The sequence below is a fragment of the Haliotis cracherodii genome, unplaced genomic scaffold (genome assembly GCF_022045235.1).
Source record: "Haliotis cracherodii isolate W230 unplaced genomic scaffold, xgHalCrac1.p SCAF_16, whole genome shotgun sequence".
Lineage (NCBI taxonomy): Eukaryota > Metazoa > Mollusca > Gastropoda > Lepetellida > Haliotidae > Haliotis > Haliotis cracherodii.
In genome coordinates this window covers 21,937,236-21,960,734 of record NW_027266271.1, presented here as the reverse complement: position 1 = coordinate 21,960,734, position 23,499 = coordinate 21,937,236, and the positions used below count along the sequence as shown (strand labels likewise).

General features: G+C 40.0%; 2 protein-coding genes across 8 annotated transcripts in view; one reads left to right on the top strand and one right to left on the bottom strand.

Moving 5' to 3' along the window:
• Positions 1–31: 31 nt before the first annotated feature.
• On the bottom strand, positions 32–11,786 carry LOC139463932 (zinc finger protein 91-like). Its single transcript, XM_071245381.1, has 2 exons — positions 11,712–11,786; positions 32–6,008 (listed from the first exon to the last, which is right to left on the bottom strand). The coding sequence occupies exon 2, from the start codon at positions 5,970–5,972 to the stop codon at positions 999–1,001; it is 4,974 nt and encodes a 1,657-aa protein (XP_071101482.1). The 5' UTR covers positions 5,973–6,008; positions 11,712–11,786; the 3' UTR covers positions 32–998.
• A 3,465-nt stretch (positions 11,787–15,251) lies between these two features.
• The window catches only part of LOC139463930 (myosin-IIIb-like), a 139,162-nt gene continuing 130,914 nt past the window's right edge, over positions 15,252–23,499 (top strand). For all 7 annotated transcript variants that reach the window (XM_071245372.1, XM_071245380.1, XM_071245377.1 and 4 more), the window contains exon 1: positions 15,252–15,320. The gene's annotated coding sequence lies outside the window, so the exon portion shown is untranslated. The remainder of the gene's footprint in view (positions 15,321–23,499) is intronic.

Genomic DNA, 23,499 nt, shown 5'->3' with positions numbered 1-23,499 from the left:
TCCCGACATGGGTACAATGTGTGAAGCCCATTTCTGGTGTTCCCCGCCGTGATATTGCTGGAATATTGCTAAAAGCGGCGTAAAACCATACTCACTCACTCATTGCCTGTGACAATGGATGGCCAGGTTGGAAACACGTTGGCCAGAAAGTGAAAGGTCATTTGTTATTTTTTTATGGGTCAGTGACCTCTGGCAATCAAAAGCACAGCATATATGTACCTTTCATTGTGTTGAGGCTAGTGTTAATTCCTCTGCCAGTCTTTGGACCTTTCCTTCACAGTATGTCCAAAGTTGGAGATAAAAAAATATAGCTGTTGTCCTCAACATGCTCTTGTACATGCTAGTAAGATCATAACTTGAAATATTCCTGTCCGCTTTAACAAAACAATACCTATTCAAATATGTCAAATCTAAACTGACCAAATGTCACCCCAAACAAGTCCATAACATCTTTTATCATGTTAATTATAAATTAACGTAATGCCATCAAGTCTAAAATCAATACATTGTGGAACCATTTTTTGTTGACAGATTAACAATACACCAGTCATTCTATTTACATAAACATGCATACATGTTTCTGGTATGACCTGCTCTTAGCTGACCGAGGGCAAAGCAGGGAATGTCATTGTTCACTGTGTTTCTGGTATCATGGCCACCATAATGATTTCATTCTCCCTACCACTATCAATGGTGGAGTATGACCTGCTCTTAGCTGACCGAGGGCAAAGCAGGGAAAGTCATTGTTCACTGTGTTACTGGTATCATGGCCACCATAATGATTTCATTCTCCCTACCACTATCAATGGTGGCATATGACCTGCTCTTAGCTGACCGTCGTCACCCCGAAGACACGGGTTCGATTCCCGTACAATGTGTGGAGCCCATTTCTGGTGTCCCCCGCCGTGATATTGCTGGAATATTGCTAAAAGCGGCGTAAAACCATACTCACTCACTCACTCTTAGCTGACCGAGGGCAAAGCAGAGTAAGTGATTGTTCACTGTGTTTCTGGTATCATGGCCACCATAATGATTTCATTCTCCCCGCCACTAACTTGAAGCTGACTTGTATCGATGGTGGTGAGTATGACCTGCTCAGAGCTGACTGACGGCAAAGCAGACTCCTGTATGTACGAGTTTCCATCCAGATGTACCACCTGAGTGTACGCCCCAATGTCTCCCTGTATAAACTGCACTTCAGTCATATCCTGCACCACCTGAACATCACACTCGTTCATCTCACTGATGCTTGCAGTTGCTTCAGCCAAAATATCACGCCTTTCTTCCTCAGACTTAATCTTTTGGCAGGCAAACACTTCATCCAGGAAAGATGAGTGATCTATTGACGTTTGTGTGGCAATTTGATGACTGGATGATTCTGCCAGGTCTTTCTTCAATGCCTCCACCATTTCATTCTCTCTCTCTTTCTTCCTGTGGTACTCCTCATGCTTTCTTACATCACATTTCCGATCAAAGCGTTTCTCACAGAGGTTACAAGCATATTTCTTCCTCTCATGTTCGTCTTGATGGGCCCTCAAATGCTCTTCCTTACCATATGCCCGACCACACACCTTACATTCAAATGGACGCTTTCCAGTATGAACTCCAATGTGACTTTGCAGATAGCGAACACGTTTAAACTTTCGACCACAAAATCGGCAACATTTCTTATTATCACACTCTCTTAAGTGAGTAGTTTGCAAGAACATAATATCTCGGAAGTATATTCCACACCGAGGGCATTTTACTTTGTCTGGTCCTTCATGTACTTTCATATGACTCTTCAACCGTGTTTCCAACGAGAACACCTTTTCACATTCCTGACATTTAAATTTGCCCTTATGCTGCTTCTGATGGTACACCAAGTCTGATTTTCTGATGAAACATTTACCGCAGGTTTCGCATTTCAAATTGCGCTCTCCAAGGTGACGTTCCATGTGGTGCTTGTACTTGTTCTCAAGATAGAATCCCTTCTCGCATATACTACATTTATAGTTTTTGGTCTTACTGTGGTACTGAATATGGTTCTTGAAGGAGGTCCTGAATTTGAAAGATTTCCCACAGGTTTCACACTGGAATGGCTTCAAGTCTCCATGGCACAATTCATGGATCTTGAGCTCGGCATTGAAGAAGAACGCCCGCTCACAGCCTGGATGCTGACATTTATGTTTTCTTATACCAGTGTGCTTCACCTTATGTCTGTTCAGCCCCGACTTGCTGTTGAAAGACTTTCCACAGTCATCACAGAGGTAAACTTGCTTCACAGCTTCATGCGTCTGCATATGGGTGTTCAGGCTACTGACCTGAGAGAAGAATCTCCCACATACTGTACACCCATGAGTCTTAGGTCCATGACACAGCTTATGTTTTTTCAACAAGCTATTTGAGACAAATCCTTTGTCACACATGTCACACTGAAAAGGTCTCTCGCCAGTGTGTTTCATCATGTGTTCTCGGAGATAACATGCCTCAGCAAATCTCTTCTCACACAACTCACATCCATAGGCCAGCTTTTCTTTTGAAATGTGCACCTTCAAATGCCTTCTCAGACCAAAATCATGATAAAAGGCTTGAGGACAAAGGTTGCATTGGAATGTTCTCTCTCCTTCATGTCTGATCATATGTCTTTTCAACTCACTTGGTACGAAAAAGCGTTTTTTGCATACAGTGCACTCATGTTTACAGATGCTGTGTTTCATAATCTTGTGTCGTCTCAGGGAATGTTGCAGTGTGAATACTTTGTCACACTGATCACAGCTGAACAGGCCACTTCTCCTTGTGGAGGCTTTCATTCTTTCCTTCTGAGCTGCTATCCTTTCAACATGCTTCTTAAAAGCAAATTCTCTCAAATCATCTGACTGGGCAGTTGTCTCCTTCTTGTGACTCCTTATGTGGCCTCTGAGAGAGAAGATGTTGTTGAATGTCAGACCACAAACATCACACATGGCTGTTTCCTTGTCCTGTTTCTTTCCCGTATTTTTGTTGAGAAGTTTATCTGACTTGACCTTGGTAACGACATCCCGACTTGAATGTTTGAACTTGATAAGATGGTCTCTCAGACTGCTGGGATACTTGTATTCCTTGTCACACGATTCACATTTGTAAGTCCTACCCTTGTGACTGTTCATGTGTCTCTTCAGGAGTGAGCGTGTCCGAAATAATTTCTGACAAACTGTACATTTGTTTGACCCAGTTTGATTGTGAGTCCATTTGTGGTATTCCAGTTCATTGTTATTGATGTACCCTTTCCCACAAATATCACAGATGAATGGCCGCCTGCTGGTGGGCAAGTGTGTACTGGTGTGCTTTTTGCAACTGGACATGCATTTAAAACTCTTAAAGCAAATTCTGCACTGAAATGGATTTCTTCCATCATGAAGCAGCTTATGCTGTTCCCGATTCTCCTTTGAGTGGAACTTGGCCTTGCATTGTTTGCATGGGAAACACACTTTTCCATATTTCTGATAGTGTTTGTCTAGGGTCACTTTAGAAAGGTATTTGCGGAAGCAAATTTTGCAACCATATTTTAACTGACTTCCTTTCATTTTGACATTTTTCACCTTAAAAGCGGTTTTTGCAGTTTTCTGTGTGTCCTCTGTTTCAGCTTTTTCATCATCTGCATGTTCCTCCTCTTCAACATGTTCTTCATCTATGTCTTGATGACCGCCATTCTCAACCCCCTCACAAACAATAAGATCAAGACACTCTTTCTCAAACAAACCCAGAGTAATGTTAGGCAGATTAATTTTTCCAATCGCAGAATCATTTGCATCAGTTTCCACGCCAACACTAACATCCTCGCTTTTCAATCCCAATGACTCCCTCATCGATTTCTCAGCTTTGATCATATGCTTAAGGTAGGTCCTTCTTTTCTTCTCCTCTCGCAATTCTTCCTTACTCCTATCCAATGGCTTAGGATCTCTTGGTGCTTTTTGAATAGGCTCTGCTGTATCCTCAGTGTAGTGGTCCTTATGGACATGAATGTGTTCCATGAGGCTGGCATACACCTTGTACATCCTGTTGCAAGTGTAGCATCGGTACTTTTTCGTACCGTGATACTTCATGTGTGCGTTGAGAAGATACCGAGCACCAAATTTGGAATCACACTGATCACATGCATAGGGACGGTGCTCAGCATGGATGTAGGAATGTTCGCGGAGTGAATGCTGCTCTGTAAATCCTTTCCCACATTTCATACAAATAAATGGCCTTTCATGAGGAGCCAGGTGAGTCTTTACATGTTTGTTGGCGGTTGAAGGATTTGGGAAGCTTTTGTGACATACTTCACAGACATATGGATGAATTCCTGAATGGGCTAATTTATGTTGCTCAACATCAGCTTGACTGTGAAAGGCAGCTGCACAGATATCACACTGCACACGCTCTGTGCCTGCCTTGTTGAGGTGACGCATAAGGTACCGTTTCATTGGGAAACTTTTATGGCAAACAAGGCAAGCGTATTCTTCTTGAAGTACTTTGGCTGAACACCCAGGTGTGACTGGCACAGGGACATGTACAATTCCAGTGGAGTCTGGACTTCTGTGCGATTTTCTGGTTTCTTTATCTGCATTTTCATGCTTAACTGGTGACTTAGCTTTATCACTTATTACTTCCTTGTTGGTAGTCTTCTTTAGGACAGTAGTCTCAACTGCAACAGTCCTGTACCCAGAAACAGTCTCAATTTCATGGTCTGCCACATCTTCAGACACAGTTGAAATATCGAAATCGGGATCATTTACTGAATTATCAAGAATTGCCTCATCTCCACTTTCATAATGAACTGAAATATCTTCCTCAAAACCAGCTCCCTTCTTTCTCTTCAAAGGTGGTGCGACTTGTGGACTATCGAGATCTTTATGCTCAGGTTTCCTTCCCGGCCTCTTCCCAGAGGAAGTTGAAACCTTTTTAGTTTTGCCTCCTACCTTTGGTGTAGTACCTGATGGATCTGCCCGATTAGCAGCATCAAGATTTGCAGGTTTTGTATCCTCTGTCGTTTCATTCTTTACTGCAGTCCTCCTGAACCTACTCTTGGTAGTTCGAGCTGATCTTCTGATACTACTGGAAGGAGTAGAAATTGCAACTGGAGGAGAGAAGGATGCTGCTGGTGGTGTCACAACATCAGATTCTACAGCATCACTTCTCTGAGTTGTACCAACACATGGTGTTGATACTTCCTCGTGAGGTGGCCCTGGTGCTTCAAGAGCAGGTCCTGTATCCAATGGTTTTATATCAACATCATCAATTCTTGTAAGTACAATCTTTGGCATCAACTTTATATGGTCAAGTGGACACAGAGGGCCGTGCGAACTCTGTAATGTTTCGGTTTTCTCCGGCAAATCAGATGATCTGGGCAATGTTTCGTCTTTCTCAGGCAGGTCAGATGATTTATGCAACATTTCATCTTTCTCAGGCAGATCAGCTGAGCTATGCAATGTTTCATCTTTCTCTGGCAGATCAGATGAGCTATGCAATGTTTGGTCTTTCTCGGGCAGATCAGATAATCTGTGCAACGGTTGGTCTTTCTCAGGCAGAACAGATGCTCTAGGCAATGTTTCATCTTTCGCAGATAGATCAATACTTCCATCTACATTATGTTCCTCCGTTAGCTTCAATTTCTTCCTTGGTCTTCCACGCTTCCTTTTTTGTTCAGTATTAGGTGCATCTGCATGGCAGTTGTAACAGAGATTCTTTTTCGCAATGACACTAAACACCAGCTCAAGTTGTCGATCGAGGCAGATAAGGTCTTTTCCACATGAACTACAGCCATTACAGACATTCCTTTGGATGACACCCACACCAAAATTACTGCACTTGATTATTCCTGTCTTGACCAAATCTATAAAGGATGGTTTCTGATCCTCTTCCACGTGGACTGCAACTTTTAGCTCAATGTCATGGTCACCAAGGACATTGGTCTCCTGTAGGACACAACTCAATGAAGAAGCTAGAATCTTCTGAACATTACCAGCCATTGTGGATACCTTGCAAGTCAGTTTTCCCTTTTAAATCTGTAACAAGATACATACAATGAAGTCATTTGGCATACAAGGATTCTGTCATGCTATCATTTAGGCCAAAAGTATTTCGAAAGTTTGTGACATTTTTTTAGTTTAATTACCGTACTTACATACTGCATCCAAAAGAAGTGTTGCTATGTGGTTACTACATGTATGTGTAATATCAATTTGTAAGATCAATTTTGCATTAGACCATACTTTTTATATTAGAAATAACTGTTAGAGAGTACACATTGTATCCGTGAAGATCTGGGTTAGAAAAGGTCTTCAGCAACCCATGCTTGCCGTAAAAGGTGACTATGCTTGTCATAAGAGGCAACTAACTGGGATCAGGTGGTCAGGCTTGCTGACTTGGTTGATGCATGTCATTGTATTCCAATTGTGTAGAGTGATGCTCATAGTGTCCATCAATGGATTGTAGGTTCAGACTCAATTACTTACAGTGAGTGAGTGAGTTGGGTTTTTAACGCCGCTTTTAACAGTATTCCAGTTATATCATGGCATGTCAGCTTAATGTGGGAGGAAAGCCCCAAGTGATGCAGGTCTCAAGACGTTTACCACTTCAGTGAAACCCACGAGCACTGGTATGGTGCTGACAAACCTAGAAACATAATCGGGGCGAACCGGGATTTGAACCCACAATCATAGGTTTCTGGCGGGACGCAACAATTACTTACAGACTGACGTCATGAAACTGGTAGTTACAGAATAAACAACAAACAAACTGAGTACACATTGTACATGATGTAAGAAGTTGATAACATCCCAGATACAAATATCATGTGTTGATAGTTTAACTGATAAACATACATACTGTTTCTTCTTCTTAGCTATCATATTAGTTTGTGAGTTTTTAGTCTTAAGGTTACAAACTGAAATAAAATATCAAACCTTGTTCGTAAATTGTTTCTCTTATGAAACTGTGAATACATCTACAGCAGTGACAATCATTTTACAACGTAACTGAGTCATTCAGGGGATATGAAATCCTGCCGTAACTTATCTCTCTGAAGTAAATACAGTTTTTAACATGGTAGTTGCAGATTCATCAGTACATGTTAGATATTGGTTAAAATACATGAACTAGATTTACAGAATGTTTACTGTTTGACTTGCTTACTTTTCACTTGAGACAAAATGGAATTATGCAATAGGGTTTTGACAAATGGCCCACTGGACAAATGACCATGAAATATTAACTGGTTCATAGACTGAATGACTGAATGTAAACTGAGTGAGTGAGTGAGTGAGTGAGTGAGTGAGTGAGTGAGTGAGTGAGTGAGTTAGTGAGTGAGTTCACAGTATGTCAAGTTAATGCAGGAGAGACCAAAGTGATGCAGGTCTCAGATGTTTACCACTTTAGTGAAACCCACAAGCATAGGTACTTGAACCCATGATCATAGGTTACCAGTAATTACCAGTTTTTTACTGGTAAAATTAGGCGTGGACCGGTAATTCATGTGACTACATGTATAAGTACCTTATAAATTCCTGCTTGTTGAACAAAACATCGGTGATATTCATATACCGGTAAGTACATTTTTTTTAACAAAGTCAGCTTGTCTGTTACCACCATTTTTAGCGCATACGTCTCGAAATATTAAAAAAAGAGAGAAATTTGTGAGAATGACGTTTAGATCTAACAAAGTTACTTCAGAGATGACATCTTTGCACTGAACATGATGTTGAAAGAATTATAACCAAATAATTTTCATACCTTTATTTATTGGTTGAAAGTTGGGACTTGCAAAAATTAGAGGGGACTGGTAATTTTTAGAGTTGCCAGTCCACAAGGACTGGCAGTCAAAAGCCAGTGGGAACACTGTGGTATACTGGTATATTGCACTATTCAAGATATTGCACTTATATAGTGACTGGCAACCACATGTAGGCCTCTGTGTGTACTAGTAGGGAATAATACTGGTTTTATAGTGCAAGCTGACTGAGGTACCATGCCAGAGTTTTACATGGACATCCCACTCACTTACACAGTATAACAACTCTGAGGCCAACAGTCCTTGTTTAAGTGCCTGAAAGGGACAGGTTGTTGACTGTTTTTAAGCTTTGTTTGTAAACAATAGCCAATAACCCGAGTTTACTCTGCCCGCCTTATTCCGTTTCTGCTCCAGTGACCACACCTAGGCCTGACAAGTGACTTTCCTCTTGTTTGTAAACAAATGCACTCATTCTGAAGTAACATGGAATGGAACAATATAAGCCATACTGTGCACCTTACATATTGTTTTGCATTACTAAATAGATATCAGAGCTCCAGATAAGCAGCGTATCTGCGTAAAATATGCATCAGAAATGCAGAAATACGCAGTAAAATAAAATCCACGCACATCAAATACGCAACGAACATTACAGATACGCTACAAAAATAAAACTTGTGCGTATCATCAACATATTGTGAAGTAACCTGCATATTCGATAAGCAAATCAGCAACTTATTTTGAAATTATAAATGGACATTCCGTCAACCTTGCCAAACTCCACGATGACAGTTACATCATGATCATTTGCCATCACACTTTCTTGTGGAAGTATCGTGGTATTTTTGAGTCCTGTAAAGCTCTCGAACCCACCGACACCAGTTTGCAGGGACTAGATGAATAGTGTTTTTAAATATTTAACTTAAATACCCACATGTGTAAAAACTAGTGGGTAACAGAAATTTGAATACCAAGATAGAATTACTGATACCCAATGATTTTAAAATGCATGGGTAAAATACCCACAACATCAAAAGCTTATCTGGAGCTCTGGATATACTACTACAACTGCGACAGTGAGATGTATGACAATATCGCCAGCTCTCAACAGGGCTTCAATGACCAGACGTCAAAGATAAATATGCAAATATACATATTTTTTCATGTTTTAAGACATTTTCTCAATGAAAGTTCAACATTTCATGACAAATGTATATTTTCTCAATAAAAGTCTATCGTTCTTCAGAAAAGTTTATCATTATCTAAATATGTAGACTTGTCCAAAAAGACACAGATGTTAAACACATGAATGGACTGTGTAAGATGTGACAGAGGTATTCGGGTGGCTTCAAGGAAATCTGGGTAGGAGAGTGATTGGCTTCATATGACTGGGGCACATTTTTACCATGTAATCGAGGCTTTGATAAACACTGGCTTCTAATCCAATCAAGCTGACACTTAGTTTTTTCTAACTCTGTCGTAAGAAAAACACAATAGCTTTTTCTTCAATTTGCCTTGATAAAAAAACAAGACTGAAGCCCGTTTACTCTGCACAAGACTTGTGTTGTCGGCTTCGCTGTGGGGAACGTTTGGGTTTGAGGACTGAATCAGGCATGTGACGTCACACTTGGAAATTATTTCATGCACACACAGAACCATTCACATACTGTCCCTTTTTATAGGGTTATCTATATTATAAATGACTATGGTTAGGTGCTCTACCGCCTAAATATTACTATCTCTTATGCATGGCTGCAGAGATGCGAGAGTGATCTCCCTTCTATCACTGACCATCAAGCTCCTTCCCAGCGCGTGACACCTTCATTACACTCTTGGTAACATCGCTGCCACCAGTGTGGGCGAGGCCATTACAAGAATCTTGAAATTTGGCCTCTAACCCCAAATGTAGTAACGTTCATACTTTTGTTTTTGTCTTTGGGAATGCCAACATAGTGAATTTTTAAAAGGTTTACGACTGACCATGTTTTCCAGATGAATTTCCTTTGTTGTTTGTATAATCAGATTGGTTCGAGATTGCAGACTAACGGAAAATCAACCAACTTCTCCCTTACATTCTTACTATATCAATAACATGATAGTTTTAGTGAAATAGAAATTCAAATTGACAAACATAGTAATTTAGCAGGGGTAAGTGTATTCGGCGTCACAACAGTCGTCATTTGTTTGTAAACATAACGGTCATTCAGTTGCGAGTCCAACTCCAAGCATGGTTGGGGCCACAGTGGGGAGTTTAGACGGGTGGCAGTGGTACCATAGAGAGCTCCGCAAACGGGATATCGCTGCGAGGAGCTTGATTGACCATGTGGAAGCTGTATACTCAACACTCAGCACAATAAACCTACTATCTTCAAACTATATATATTGAGGTATATCATGTATATTGAGAAGACAAAACACCTTTGATATCAAACACCAGGCAACAACTAAGTACACAAGCTGTGAGTGAGTGAGTGAGTGAGTGAGTTGGGTTTATTCCAGTAATCCCGTTATATCACAGCGTGTCAGCTTAATGTGTGAGGAAAGCCCGAAGTGATGCAGGTCTCAGACGTTTACCACTTCGGTGAAACCCACGAGCACGGGTATGGTGCTGACAAACCTAGAAATATAATAGGGGCGAATTGGGATTCAAACCCACAATCATAGGTTTCTGGCGTGCCCAAGGGACGCAAGTCTGCACAGCAAATCGCGGCGCCTTAGACTGGGCCACCCGTGCCCCCCCACACAAGCTGTGAAGATCCGGGGTAGAATAGGTCTTCAGCAACCCATCCTTGCCGTCAAAGGCGAATGTGCTTGTCATGAGAGGCGACTAACAGGATCAGGTGGTCAGGCTCACTGACTTGTTTGATGCATGCCATCTTATCCCAATGGCGTGGATCAATGCTCATGATGTCAATCACTGGATTGTCTAATGCAGACTCAACTATTTACAGTCTGCCATCATATAGCTGGAATATTAGTGCGACATTAAACAACAAACAAACAAAACTAAGGACACATTTTGTTGGGATCATCACACAATGATTCACAATGTGCAGTAAAGGGCCCTATCAATCGTTTCACAATTGATATAGGCAAGCGCTATGATTAATAAATATCACCATGTGCGTTTGTTATAGTTGGAGCACGGACCAATCACAGCACTTGATGACATCGAGCGCAGAGATTTTTTGTTTACTTCCATGACGTACAGCCGTGACTGAGCCAATATTTTGATAAAAATCACTCGATATAGGTAAAAAATTGAAAATAATGACCGCTTAATTGTGTCATGCAGGGCGAATGTGGAGGGAGGTGGACAGGTATTGTCAACATGACATGCAAACATTTCCAATTACTTTAAATGATACAGCCGATTTCAACTTTGGCCAAGATGGCATGACATACCTTGTCTATTTATACATAAATGTAGGTCCGGTGTTTCATTAATATTACTTTCCTGCTCCAGGGGGCTGGACATTTCCTAGAAGTTTATGGAACACAAATTAGACAAAAACGTGTTTTGGATAACAACTTCTTTATTATATTGTTGTGGGGACATCTTGTTATAGAATCTTATACCGTTGTCAAGCAAGACGGAAAGGGGCCTATCAGGACTGATCAGGTTTCATGTTTAGCCTAGTTCATGTTGTGTGCAAGTCAACCAGGTCATTGACATTATTGAATTATGACACAGGTAACTGGGCATAAATGTTCAACCTAATAACACAGATGACTGAGTGGTTGTGTGCGACCAGAAGTAGAGCCTACAACTACAAGGAGTTCGTCATTCCGAATACGCACAATGCCAATCTGGCGTTTTGATAGCCGCCATCTTGAACAGTGTTCGGAAAATGCGATTTTGGAACAGTACCAATTCATGTGATTACCGCGTAACAAGTGGTTAACTTACAAGAATGTTATTTTCCCATGCATTATATTTTTATGTCATAATTGTGTGCAAGTACAACCGTATGCATACCTTTCTTGGTGTCATTTACATCTACATTTTAGCTTTGTTACTTCCTCAATTGCATCAACGCCATTGAGTGCAGCCCTCTGCATGCTTTTAAGCCTCTGTTTGGGCTCCGTGCTCGAAGATTGCCGAACTTATCCGATTTGTTCCGCATGTAATTTTACAAGGGAGATAACTGTATCAATATGTTTGGTATCAACCCTCTAAATATCTTTTCAAACGTGGTTATGTCAAACAAAATGTGTTAGCAAAATTATAATCAAAGTTAAAAAAATGTTATTTTTGTTGAAAAAATGATTTGGTTGTTATCAAAAGAGAAATGTTTCATACCCAGTGCAAGAAGTGGGTGAGAGAGTGAGTGTGATTGGACACTCGCATATTGTACCCGTACTAGGATAATCAAACCCGGATTTCCGTCATAAGGAGCGAACGCTTAACCAATAAGTCTTGGCGATAATATCGCTCTTTAATCCGAGGAATGTATTGTTATACATTATTATAGTGAACCTGTGGGGATAAAAAGTACAAGAAACTGCCCCCCAAGCGGTATGCTGAGAGCACCACTATTACATAACTGACCCATGCATGTGGGTTAGAATTGGTCTTCAGCAACCAATGCTTGTCGTAAGAGGCAACTAACGGGATCCGGTGGCCCGACTCGCAGACTTGGTTGATGCATGTCCTTATACCTTCGATCGATGCTCATGACGTTAATCACTAGGTTGTTTGATCCAGAATCGAATATTTACAGACCGCCGGAATGTAGCTGGAATATTGCTGTGTGCGGCGTTAAACAACAAATAATGAAACAAACATTTTAATTGACCCCGCACTGTAAACACTCTGGTATTGTTTTACAGCATTCTCGATTATCCAGTATATATTATGTCGTCATTCTATTATATTTAATTTGTAAAAAAGGAGATATGATATACTGGATAATCCAGAATGCTGTAAAACAAAACGTAGTGTTTACACTTTACGCAGGGTGGTCTTACGGTAAGTAATCTACTTAGGTGAGTGAGTGAGTATAGGTTTTACAACTTTTTAGCAATATTCCAGCAGTATCACGGCAGAGGACACCAGAAATGGGCTTCACACGTTGTACCCCCGTGGGGAACCGAACGCTTGTTTTCACTTAAACGTATTAGCACACATGCAGCTATCTTTATATTATAAAGGCGAGGAGAATAGTGTATGGATATTGCAAGGAATAAATGGGCGACTGTTGGTTGTTATTAGACACAGTGCGTGCGTGCGTGCGTGCGTGCGTGCGTGCGTGCGTGTGTGTGTGTGTGTGTGGTGTGTGTAGTAGTAGTAGTAGTTCTGAGTAGGGGTGTGGGTGTGTGTGGGTGGTGGGGTGGGGGGGGTGGGGGGTGGGGTAGGTGGGTGGTGGTGGTATATTTTGGACCCTTCCCTATTAAAAAAGCTGGTACCGCCCTTGCTAGGCTACCCCACCAACCCCCGTGTAGATGAGCTTCTAGCAGTGCTGTGGTGTACAAAGTATCCAGTCAAATTATGATTACTCAGAAGCATGGTTTCCAGAACAAAAGAGCACAGTTTTTTACACCTAAAAAAACACATTTTGGGGTAAGTAAACCTTAATTTATCATCTATGCAATATTTATTTAATTCAAACTCTACACGGTCTAACGTGATATTTATTGTCTAACTTAAAAATCGGATTTTTTACGCACACGAATGAACTAAAAATACACAAATGTAATAGCGATTCGTTTCAATGTTCAAATTCCATTTGTCATCTTAGATATTTCTTGAATAAAAGTCGAATAATGTGTGGGTGTGTTCCCACACGTACATATAATACTCAAATAGATTAGCAATATTTATTACAAATAAAATCTAACATAAACCCTCCAAAATGCTGGAAATAGCGTTTAAGAGCCTCTGATTATTAAAAATTAATTTCAGGGGGATCATACCTAGCGCCCATACTTAGCGGGCCCTCGTAGATTTAGTTTTCCTTACAATTAAAATTAGCGAAGTTGCGCCCCTGTCTACCATAATGTATTCTGTGGAGTGAAACCACATCTGAGCTGAAGGTCCGTGGTTCGATCCTCTTACCGCGTCATACCAAAAGACGTTGAAGATGTGTATTTTTTAAAATATGTTTTTTGTTTTGTTTGTCGTTTAACGCCGCACTTAGCAATATTCCAGCTATATGACGGTGGTCTGTAAATAATCGAGTCTGGACCAGACAATCCAGTGATTGACATCATGAGCATCAAAAGATTTGTACTCGTCACCCTGTGCTCCGCATTACATTTCCAGGGGCGGTCGGGTAGCTGAGTGGTTAAAGCGTTCGCTCGTCACGCCGAAGACCCGGGTTCGATTCCCGACATGGGTACAATGTGTGAAGCCCATGTCTGGTGTCCCCCGCCGTGATATTGCTGGAATATTGCTAAAAGCGGCGTAAAACCAAACTCACTCACTCACTGTAAAAAGTGACTATCCTTGTCATAAGAGGCGACTAAGCGACTTAAAAACCATACTCACTCACTCACGCATTACATTTCCAACACCGCCGTCATATAGCTTGAATATTGCTGAGTGCGGCGTTAAACAACAAACCAACAACGTTTCCAACAAGGATTGGTCGGGCCGAAGTCTCTATCACGTATGTTGCGTTTGTGTTGGGTATCGGTGTTAAACTGCGACATGGTATCTCGTTGAGCCAGCGCTATAAAACCGACATACGTCCGGACTATTTTACAAGCAGACACACGCGTAAGAAATAATCTTGAATGCGACAGCAGACCACATTTCATCCCATCTCTATGCATTGAATCGAACAATGAAATATCAGGTAAGGTAAAAATAAGATGTGTGTGTGCTCCTGGCATGTTGAGTATCAGATGCAGGCTGTAGCATAAATGCCTTTACATGAACGCAAACCTATTATTATCATCTAAGGACGTCGACGTCATCCAACGTGGTCGGTATCAGCATCTTCGCTGATGTCTACAAAGTCATCTTGACCTTTGAACCTCCACACTGGCGGACCCACAGTGAGTAAAGTTTAAAGCTCGTAACCAGTATTCAAACAGCATTATGTCGGGTAAAGCAATGAACCCATATGTGGAATTGAACTCCACTCACTCACTCAATATTCACTATAGGTTAGATACTCACAAAAACAATGTTATGGTTACTGACGCATGTTTCAAGTTTTTTATATCATTTTTAAAAACAAAACAAAACTTGGTTGGCCTGCTATTTGCTATGTTCGGATAGCCCAGTGGTTAAAGCGTTCATCCGTGGGTTTCTATTCTCCACGTGGAGGGGTGGAATGTGTGAAGGACATCCATGGTATCTCTCGTCGCGATTGGTCGAATATTGAAAAAAGCCACTCTTTAACCCCTAAACAATTCATAGTTACCCCGCCTATTTTATAATACACGTTCCTAACCAAAGAACAAGTGGACGGTCGTTCTACCGAAGAACCGTTCAGGCACAAAATCCACTAGCGTGTGGCGACCTGTAAACTCGTTCATCCAGTCGCTGACGTGGATTCGTCAGTGGATAAACGGGGTCCAACACCTATCCTGAAATCGCTTTACCTGACTGTATTGGAAAGAGTCAACATAATCAGAGGTAAGGATATCCGGACGTGAAAATTTGTAATTGTGACAACATTTCTGTGATCACAGGCACACAGGGACCAAAGTGGGTACCATGACAGCCGTTTGTCACCGGGTTTTATGTCCCATAGAGTCACACGATGAATACGACAGGTATTCAAAATTGTAAACACGACATGAACTGAATTACTAAAATAGATTTATGAGAACCGGCTTTTGTGTGTTCTATGACATGATTCCTTGTGATATCAGTTGAAGTTTAACTATGTCAGTAATGTTGTATTTGGTTATTGAATAGGATATTGCTCCAGAAATATTCGAATTAAACAGGTTAACTGGGCGTTTTAAAGTAAATTCTATCATGAACAAAACGAAAATGCAAATGTCAGAAGACAGCATGTTCACGGATGTGATTGTGTTGAAAATCTGAATTGTCTCCTATTATTCTATCCACTGTTGAGATGGGAAATGACTGGACTCATTAAAATATAATTTAACATTTATATTGTATTTTTTGTCATGGGATAACATTACACTGAACACAAGTGTTTGGTCCAGGTTAATATGTCCTATGACAAGTAGTGCACTGATAGCTTGAGACAGGGTGCAGTAAGTGCACACCCAACCTTGTCAGACAGTCCGTCATGTGTTTTGTTCACTTCATGGCTAGGGTAGTGTGCTCTCCTTTATCAAATTCCTGGATCTGCCTCTTTGATCGAAGTAATTTCACGTACGCCATTGACATAGAGTCACAGCTTTGCATTAACTGGCCAAGGCCTTAGTTAACTTTTTTTTGACAATGGGGGGCAAATAAGATTATTCATTTCCTTTTCAAGTTAACTTTCACAAGGAAAAATGTTTTCTATAAAAAATCCAGGGGGCAACTTTGGCTTTCCCAGTTGCCATTCAGTGATGTTTGTAATTTTACACACATATTCTTAAAATAAATCTCGAAGTGGTTGTATATTTCCATCTAAACTCAAATGCTTGGTGCTGGAAATCATGTCATATACGACAAGTATGACTTTTGAAGGGTCACTGTGTTGTCTGTTTATAGATGCAGGAGAGCATGTAATTATCAACTGATGTCACATTATTAAATATGCTGTCATATACTGCAGTGATCTATTGTAGAGTAGAGTAAGATATACTGTTATTTCTGCCACATAGTTACCAAGTCATACACAGTTGTTCTATGTTGCAACATGTTAATTTGTCCTGTTTGCATAGATACAGATGTTACATTGTTGTAAAAGTAGGATTTCATGTTGAGATATGACACTTAATTCACAGGTTCAATTCTTGTCTATAATCCCCACACGATGTCATTTGTTCTAATTTGTAAATAAACTGCCCCATCATGAAACACCTAACTTCTTAAACCATTGTTTGCAGGTAATATCTGATGCATTATGACAGCAGCAATGTAAAATCATTGTTTTCAGGTAATATCTGATGCATTATGACACGAGCAATGTAAAACCATTGTTTGCAGGTAATATCTGATGCATTAGGACACGAGCAATGTAAAACCGTTGTTTGCAGGTAATATCTGATGCATTATGACAGCAGCAATGTAAAACCATTGTTTGCAGGTAATATCTGATGCATTATGACAGCAGCAATGTAAAACCATTGTTTTCAGGTAATATCTGATGCATTATGACAGCAGCAATGTTAAACCATTGCTTGCAGATAATATCTGATACATTATGACAGCAGCAATGTAAAACCATTGTTTGCAGGTAATATCTGATACATTATGACAGCAGCAATGTAAAACCATTGTTTTCTGGTAATATCTGATACATTATGACAGCAGCAATGTATTATCACAATCACCAGAAATAATAAGGAAATATTTTTATGAACCCAACACAAGTGTGGATTCTGCAGTGACTGATGAAAGTGTATACTATAGAAAGCAGCAATTAACATTGAACATTAACAGTTGCTGAGTTTTGCCAGACCCATTAATATTGCATCCTGTGAATGGGTGAACTAATTTACATTACGAGTCCTGGGTGATGCGAAATGTCAGACTGTTTGAATCAATAAAACTAATAGAACTTGTAGATTGCATGTTACATGTAAATGCCAATTTGAATCCATTAAGAATAACTCTACAGTGTCAATCATTGATTATCTAACACTGGAATCCCCCATCTGTGATAGTCTAACAGTTGCATGTGCAATCATATGACATCAGTTAAAGATTTGGAAATCAATTGAAGCCAACACCAGTTAGACAGCCAGGGACTCCCATTTTCATGCCTTGGACCCCTATTTACATGCCTTGGACCCCCATTAACATGCCTTGGACCCCCATTTACATGCCTTGGACCCCCATTTTCATACCTTGGACCCCCATTTTCATTCCTTGGACCCCCATTTTCATGCCTTGGACCCCCATTTTCATGCCTTGGACCCCAATTTTCATACCTTGGATCCCCATTTTCATTCCTTGGAACGCCATTTTCATGCCTTGGACCCTCATTTTCATGCCATGGAGACCCATTTTCATACCTTGGACCCCCATTTTCATGCCTTAGACTCCCATTTTCATACCTTGGACCCCCATTTTCATGCTTTGGACCTCCCGATATGTATTACTGAAAGTCCACTGGACTCAAAAATAAACAAACTAGGAGATCTCTGAAGTTTAGTAAAATCTCCATTTTTCTTCCCATTCAATAAGTTTTCAATACAAGTCTCTTTTAATCACAGAGACTTCTCTTTTAATCACAGACCCGTGAAGATTCGGGGTAGAATAGGTCTTCAGCAACCCATGCTTGCCATAAAAGGCAACTATGCTTGTCGTAAAAGGCGACCAATGGGATCGGGTGGTCAGACTCGCTGACTTGGTTGATGCATGTCATCGATCCCAATTGCGTGGATCGATGCTCATGATGTCAATCACTAGATTGTCTGGTTCAGACTTGATTATTTACAGACCGCCGTCATATAGCTGGAATATTGCTGAGTGCGGCTTTAAACAACAAACAAACCAAACAAACCATCTTTTATCACATGGTTTACATGTTTGAGAAATGAAATATTGTGTCACTGTAGAATATTGTTGCTGAAACGTTTGCAATAATATGGTGTACTATGTCCATACAATTGCAAGAGTGAAAATAGCCCCAAACATGACCCTATATTAAACTATATTTTCAACAGGGTTAGCATGTATGAAATCTAAAAAGAAAAGAAATATATTTAGCTCCACATGTTTTGTGTAACATACCAAAGTAATACTTAGGTCACAGATCTGGAGAATCACATCGTCCCAAAATTGTGTCCTTGTCTCGAAAATCGATCTCAATATGACCAGTGGTATGAGGTGAAGAATGAACCCTGTACTAAGATTAGATAATAACATGGTTAGTGATGACAGCTCCCAGTTTAAAGGGCTTGTAGAAGTAGACTTGAGATAAAGACCTGGTTACAGATGCCTGTTTTGCATGCATACAGTCCCACAGCCATAGCACATGGAGATGAAGGTGGGCATAGTGGTTGAAGTTGTTGCATTGACTGAGTGAGTGAGTTGGGTTTAATGCCGCTTTTAACAGTATTCCAATTATAACGCGGTGTGTCAGCTTAATGTGGGAGGAAAGCCCGAAGTGATGCAGGTCTCAGACATTTACCACTTCGGTGAAACCCATGAGCACGTGTATGGTGCTGACAAACCTAGAAACATAAGAGGGACGAACTGGGATTCGAACCCACAATCATAGCAACTCTGCACAGCGAATCGCGGAACCTTAGATGACTGGGCCACCCGTGCCCCCTGAAGTTGTTGCAGTTTGGTGTGTCACGACATAAATACATGCAAGTTGTGGTGTATATTTCCAGATTTATCCAACAGTTATACTTGGTGTTTCAATGACAGACAGGTGCTTTTGAGCTTCATCAAAGTATTGGGGCAGTTGGGTAGCCTAGTGTTTAAAGCGTTCGCTTGTCACACTTCAGACCCGGGTTCGATTCCCCACATGGGTACAATGTGTGAAGCTGTTTACTGCTGCCTCCCACCCTGATATTGCCGGGTCAAACTGGTATCGTCGAATCACATGTTTCGGACATCATACGTTTTCGGACGGCCATGTTTATCGCGATTATTCGCTCTATAACAGGGGATGTAGCATCACACAGATAATCAGATAATCGCTTGTTTTCAAGAGAAAATTGTCTTTTATAAGTGAATGAGATGTTTCACAGTTGGTTGTGTCATTAGAGAGAAAACTACAAATGTTTCTTAAGTGTCCGATAAACGCATAGCATGGGGATATGTCTATGATCTGTATCATGTTGTCTACTTGTGTGTTCTTTAGTCCGACACTCAGCAGTTTTCCTGCTTTGTGATGCAGGCCTGCAAATAATTGAATCTGGACCAGACAAACCAGTGATTAATATAACGAGCAAGTTCCACCCTGTTGGATACAATGACATTTATCATACCTCCATGTCAGAATGATGAGATCTGATTGGTCCACGTGATCTTGATAAAATACTGTGTATCTTGCCTTTGAGGGGAATAAAATTCTCAGTGAATAAATAGAGAATCTCACCCAAGTGTCTTTTGATATTAAATATATCAACACGAGTTGATAAAAGTTGAAAAATTCCAAGGCTTGCCGAGGATTTTGGCCACTTTTATCAACGAGTGTTGATATATTTGATATCAAAAGACATAAGGATGAGATTTTATTTATCATCCAACATCATTCTTCCAACTTTTTCAATTTGTAGACAGTAATTAGCAGTGTCTTCAGTGTAAAAAGTACTGCTAACAGCTTCAGTAGCAGAGCCATGTCATTTGATTGTGACGTCTGCAAAGCATTGTGATGTAATTTCATTGCAGCGATATCTACAGTGTATATATCGCTTGACCTAATCCAAGCCATATCTCCTCCGGGAGCCAGTTTTGGATGATAAATCTCTTATATCCCGCCATGTGCAAATCAGGCTGCAGGTGGATTTCTGAGGGGCAGAATAAATCCTTTATATTCCGCTTCAAAGCAAAAAGCTGCACGCTTTTCCCGAGTCAATGAAAATCATGTGACAAAGCACAAGTTAACCTCAGCTCAATCAAACTGCTGTTTTCTATCAATTTTGAATTTGTTTGAATTATTTTACAATGTCATGTTAAAACTTGACAGTAAGATAAATTTGTTGTAGCAGAATCACTCGGGGTACAAGGTGTTTTATGCATCCCTCACACACACTGCTTCAGTTATACAAATTAGATTTTCTATTATCTCTGGTATTGAACTTATATTCATCAAAATCAATAAGAAATGCATTTATCAAGTTGTTGTCTGCAAACTGATGTAAACCAATATTCTCCAAATTTGATTTACACATGCTTATCCCCAACACTATGTACTATGAATTTCGCGATAAGGACAGGGTTAAGCATTTTTGGAAAAAATAGATCAAATAGGTTTTAGAATTGTAATTTGGGGTAGAAATGACAGATACATAGTAAGCTTTAATAGAATTAAAAACCGATCATCGTGTTGTTGAATTTTTCTGTTCACGTAAATTAGTCATGTGACACCTCCCGCATGTCTATTGTAAAGTTGTATTTGGGCAGGGTGATTATATGGGTTGTTGTTTAATATTTCTTCACAAGAGTCAGTTTTGTTCATTTTTGGATAAATATTTCTCTCTTCTAATGAAATCGGGCAAAAGTAAAACGAGATGTGATGAGTTGCACGCTAAAATGGGGTGTTGCCGATAATTGGTCCTTGGTGATAACTGTTTGCTAGCTACTAAGCCAGTAGACATCATGATTGATATTAAACAATTGCCACAGATACCACCCTCAAATTTCTAATATTCCTCCATGTTATCAAAATCAGATCTTTTACTTCATTGCGATACAAATCTTTGTGAAGATCTCACAACTCCTTCATAGGAGGTCACATCAGGTGAACCCTGAACAAACTTTGATCGCCCAATCTAAATATAGGATATGCAGGTTTCTGAGCCAATCAAATGTCAGTTTTCTGAAACAACTCAACTTTAGACTCAATATTTTATGAGCACCTGTATTTTTGTATAACAGACAGCAACATAACAGCTGTTACAGCTGAATCATACGTGGAGGTTTAATATGATGGTAAAACTCTCCAAATGGATTATAATGGATGGATTTAAAAATTAAATGTTTAGAAAAGAAAACCCCTTGGGACATAAATATACCCAATATAGTACACCTTTATGGGTGTACATGCCACAGCACTCAGAAACTACAGGGTGTTCAAAGTATCTACAAAAATATAGCACTGCTTTTATTGTTTTGCATTTGGAACTGCCCATTATTGTGGATTTTTTAGATTTAGAAATCAGATGTGATGCTCTGAATGCTTCCTTCACTTGTACTGACAACTCAGAAGCTTCGACACTGATTGTTAATAGGTTCACCTGCCGTGACCTCGAATGGAGGTCAGATCTTCATGCAGGGAGAGGTATCATGTCAAAATGAATGATCTGATTTTAGTGAGATTGTAACATTCCTTATATCCTTCAAAACCTTGAAAAAGGCAGACATGTTAGACTTTCAGTTATGTGACATATCAAATAATGCAAGGAAATCAACATTGTGGGTCGGTAGAGGCACTCATTGCAATACTCTCATGTCAGTGTTTAAGTATTGCAGGACTATTGTGATATTAATAACCTCTGATAGTCACCTCATCTAGTATGTATTGTGTTTGTTGGAAGACAGTCTGCCTGGAGGTGAGGAAGTTGATGTTTTGATCCCTTGACCAAAGTTACAAGAGGGTACTTGTCACCCTGCCTTGCACTCGGCATTAAGGGCATAAACAAGGCTGGAGTCGGTATACTGTGTCTGAGTGGGGTATCCATGTTCATCTGCAGCATGGTATCACAGCATTAGTCAGGACTAGTACAAGCAGCTACACACACATGGGCATGCACGTCATTGTATGAGTGAAATAATCTTGAATGCGTTTCGTATGGGTAAGATTACGGTTGGATTCCACTTGTCAGAGTGAAAAAATCAGCTGTAAAATCCTTCCTTTTGCTTGTTTGGCCTATTGAGTTACATTGTTTTCTGTTTGGTTGTGGTCACAGAAAAGTTAATTTCTATTATGGTGAATGAGTGAGTGAGTAAGTGGTAATATTCCTGAAATACCACAGCGAGGGACACCAGAAATGGCATTTCTTTGATAATGTTAACCTTTCAAGGGTAGAAAATACCATTTTTAGATACAAATCAAATACAGACATGCAAAAGTATATGAATGGTTGTTGCTGACAATACCAGCTTTATATTTATCATAAGGACAAGGCCCCTTTTAAAGGGGCACTGATCTAACGCAATTCCCCGGGACTGGTTGTTGCCTTTGTTATTGTTTTTTCCCAGTGAGTACCCGGATGTATAGCAGAAATCTAGACTAGTTCGCGACCTCTGCTGCGCCTTTCGTAAGCGCATTAGTCACTTTTATGGATACCGGTAGTAATAAAGGCGTATGGTCACACTGATCAACAAAATGAAATACAGTTTTCGAGATAATAAGGAAATGTAGGTATCTTTGGGGGTAGCATCGGTAATGGTGACGAAGTTTTGATAAGTCACTTGCTTGGTAATTTTGCGATTTTCGTTTACACTATTTTTGCTTGCAACACGAAGTAAATATTTCACCTAAGCATTGCTTTTTTATAGTGTGTATATTTTTTTACTGTCAAAATGTGTAACATATTTATTAAACGTCTAAATATTTTACAAAGTGACTGAAAAACATTTCGTTGAAAAGTACATTTCTATGCTGTTTGGCTTTAATCCTACATAATAATCTGTTGTGATGTTTGTAGGCCATTTTGATCGTCTTAATCAATCAAAATGGCTGAAATATTTACACATTTTATAAATTGCCTGCGAGAATCAAATTTAACAAATTGACGGTAATATATACACGCTTACAAAGGAAAAGACCGGTGAAAACAACGTCTATCGCGCATTGAAGAATTTCCCAAACCAAGACGTAGAGAAACAAGAACGAATCGGTTCAAATGAAGGAAAACAAAATGCAAATACCATAATTACAACCCACCAAATTTATGTGTATAAATGTTAGGCAGCTTCCTTGTTCGAGGAATGTATCCGTGAATATCCACACAAAGGAACAATATCCCACTCGTCTGCAGCTGTACAAAGAAACTTA

Coding starts and splice junctions, on each gene's coding strand:
- LOC139463932 (XM_071245381.1), bottom strand. CDS start 5,972: ATGGCTGGTAATGTTCAGAAGATTCTAGCTTCTTCATTGAGTTGTGTC.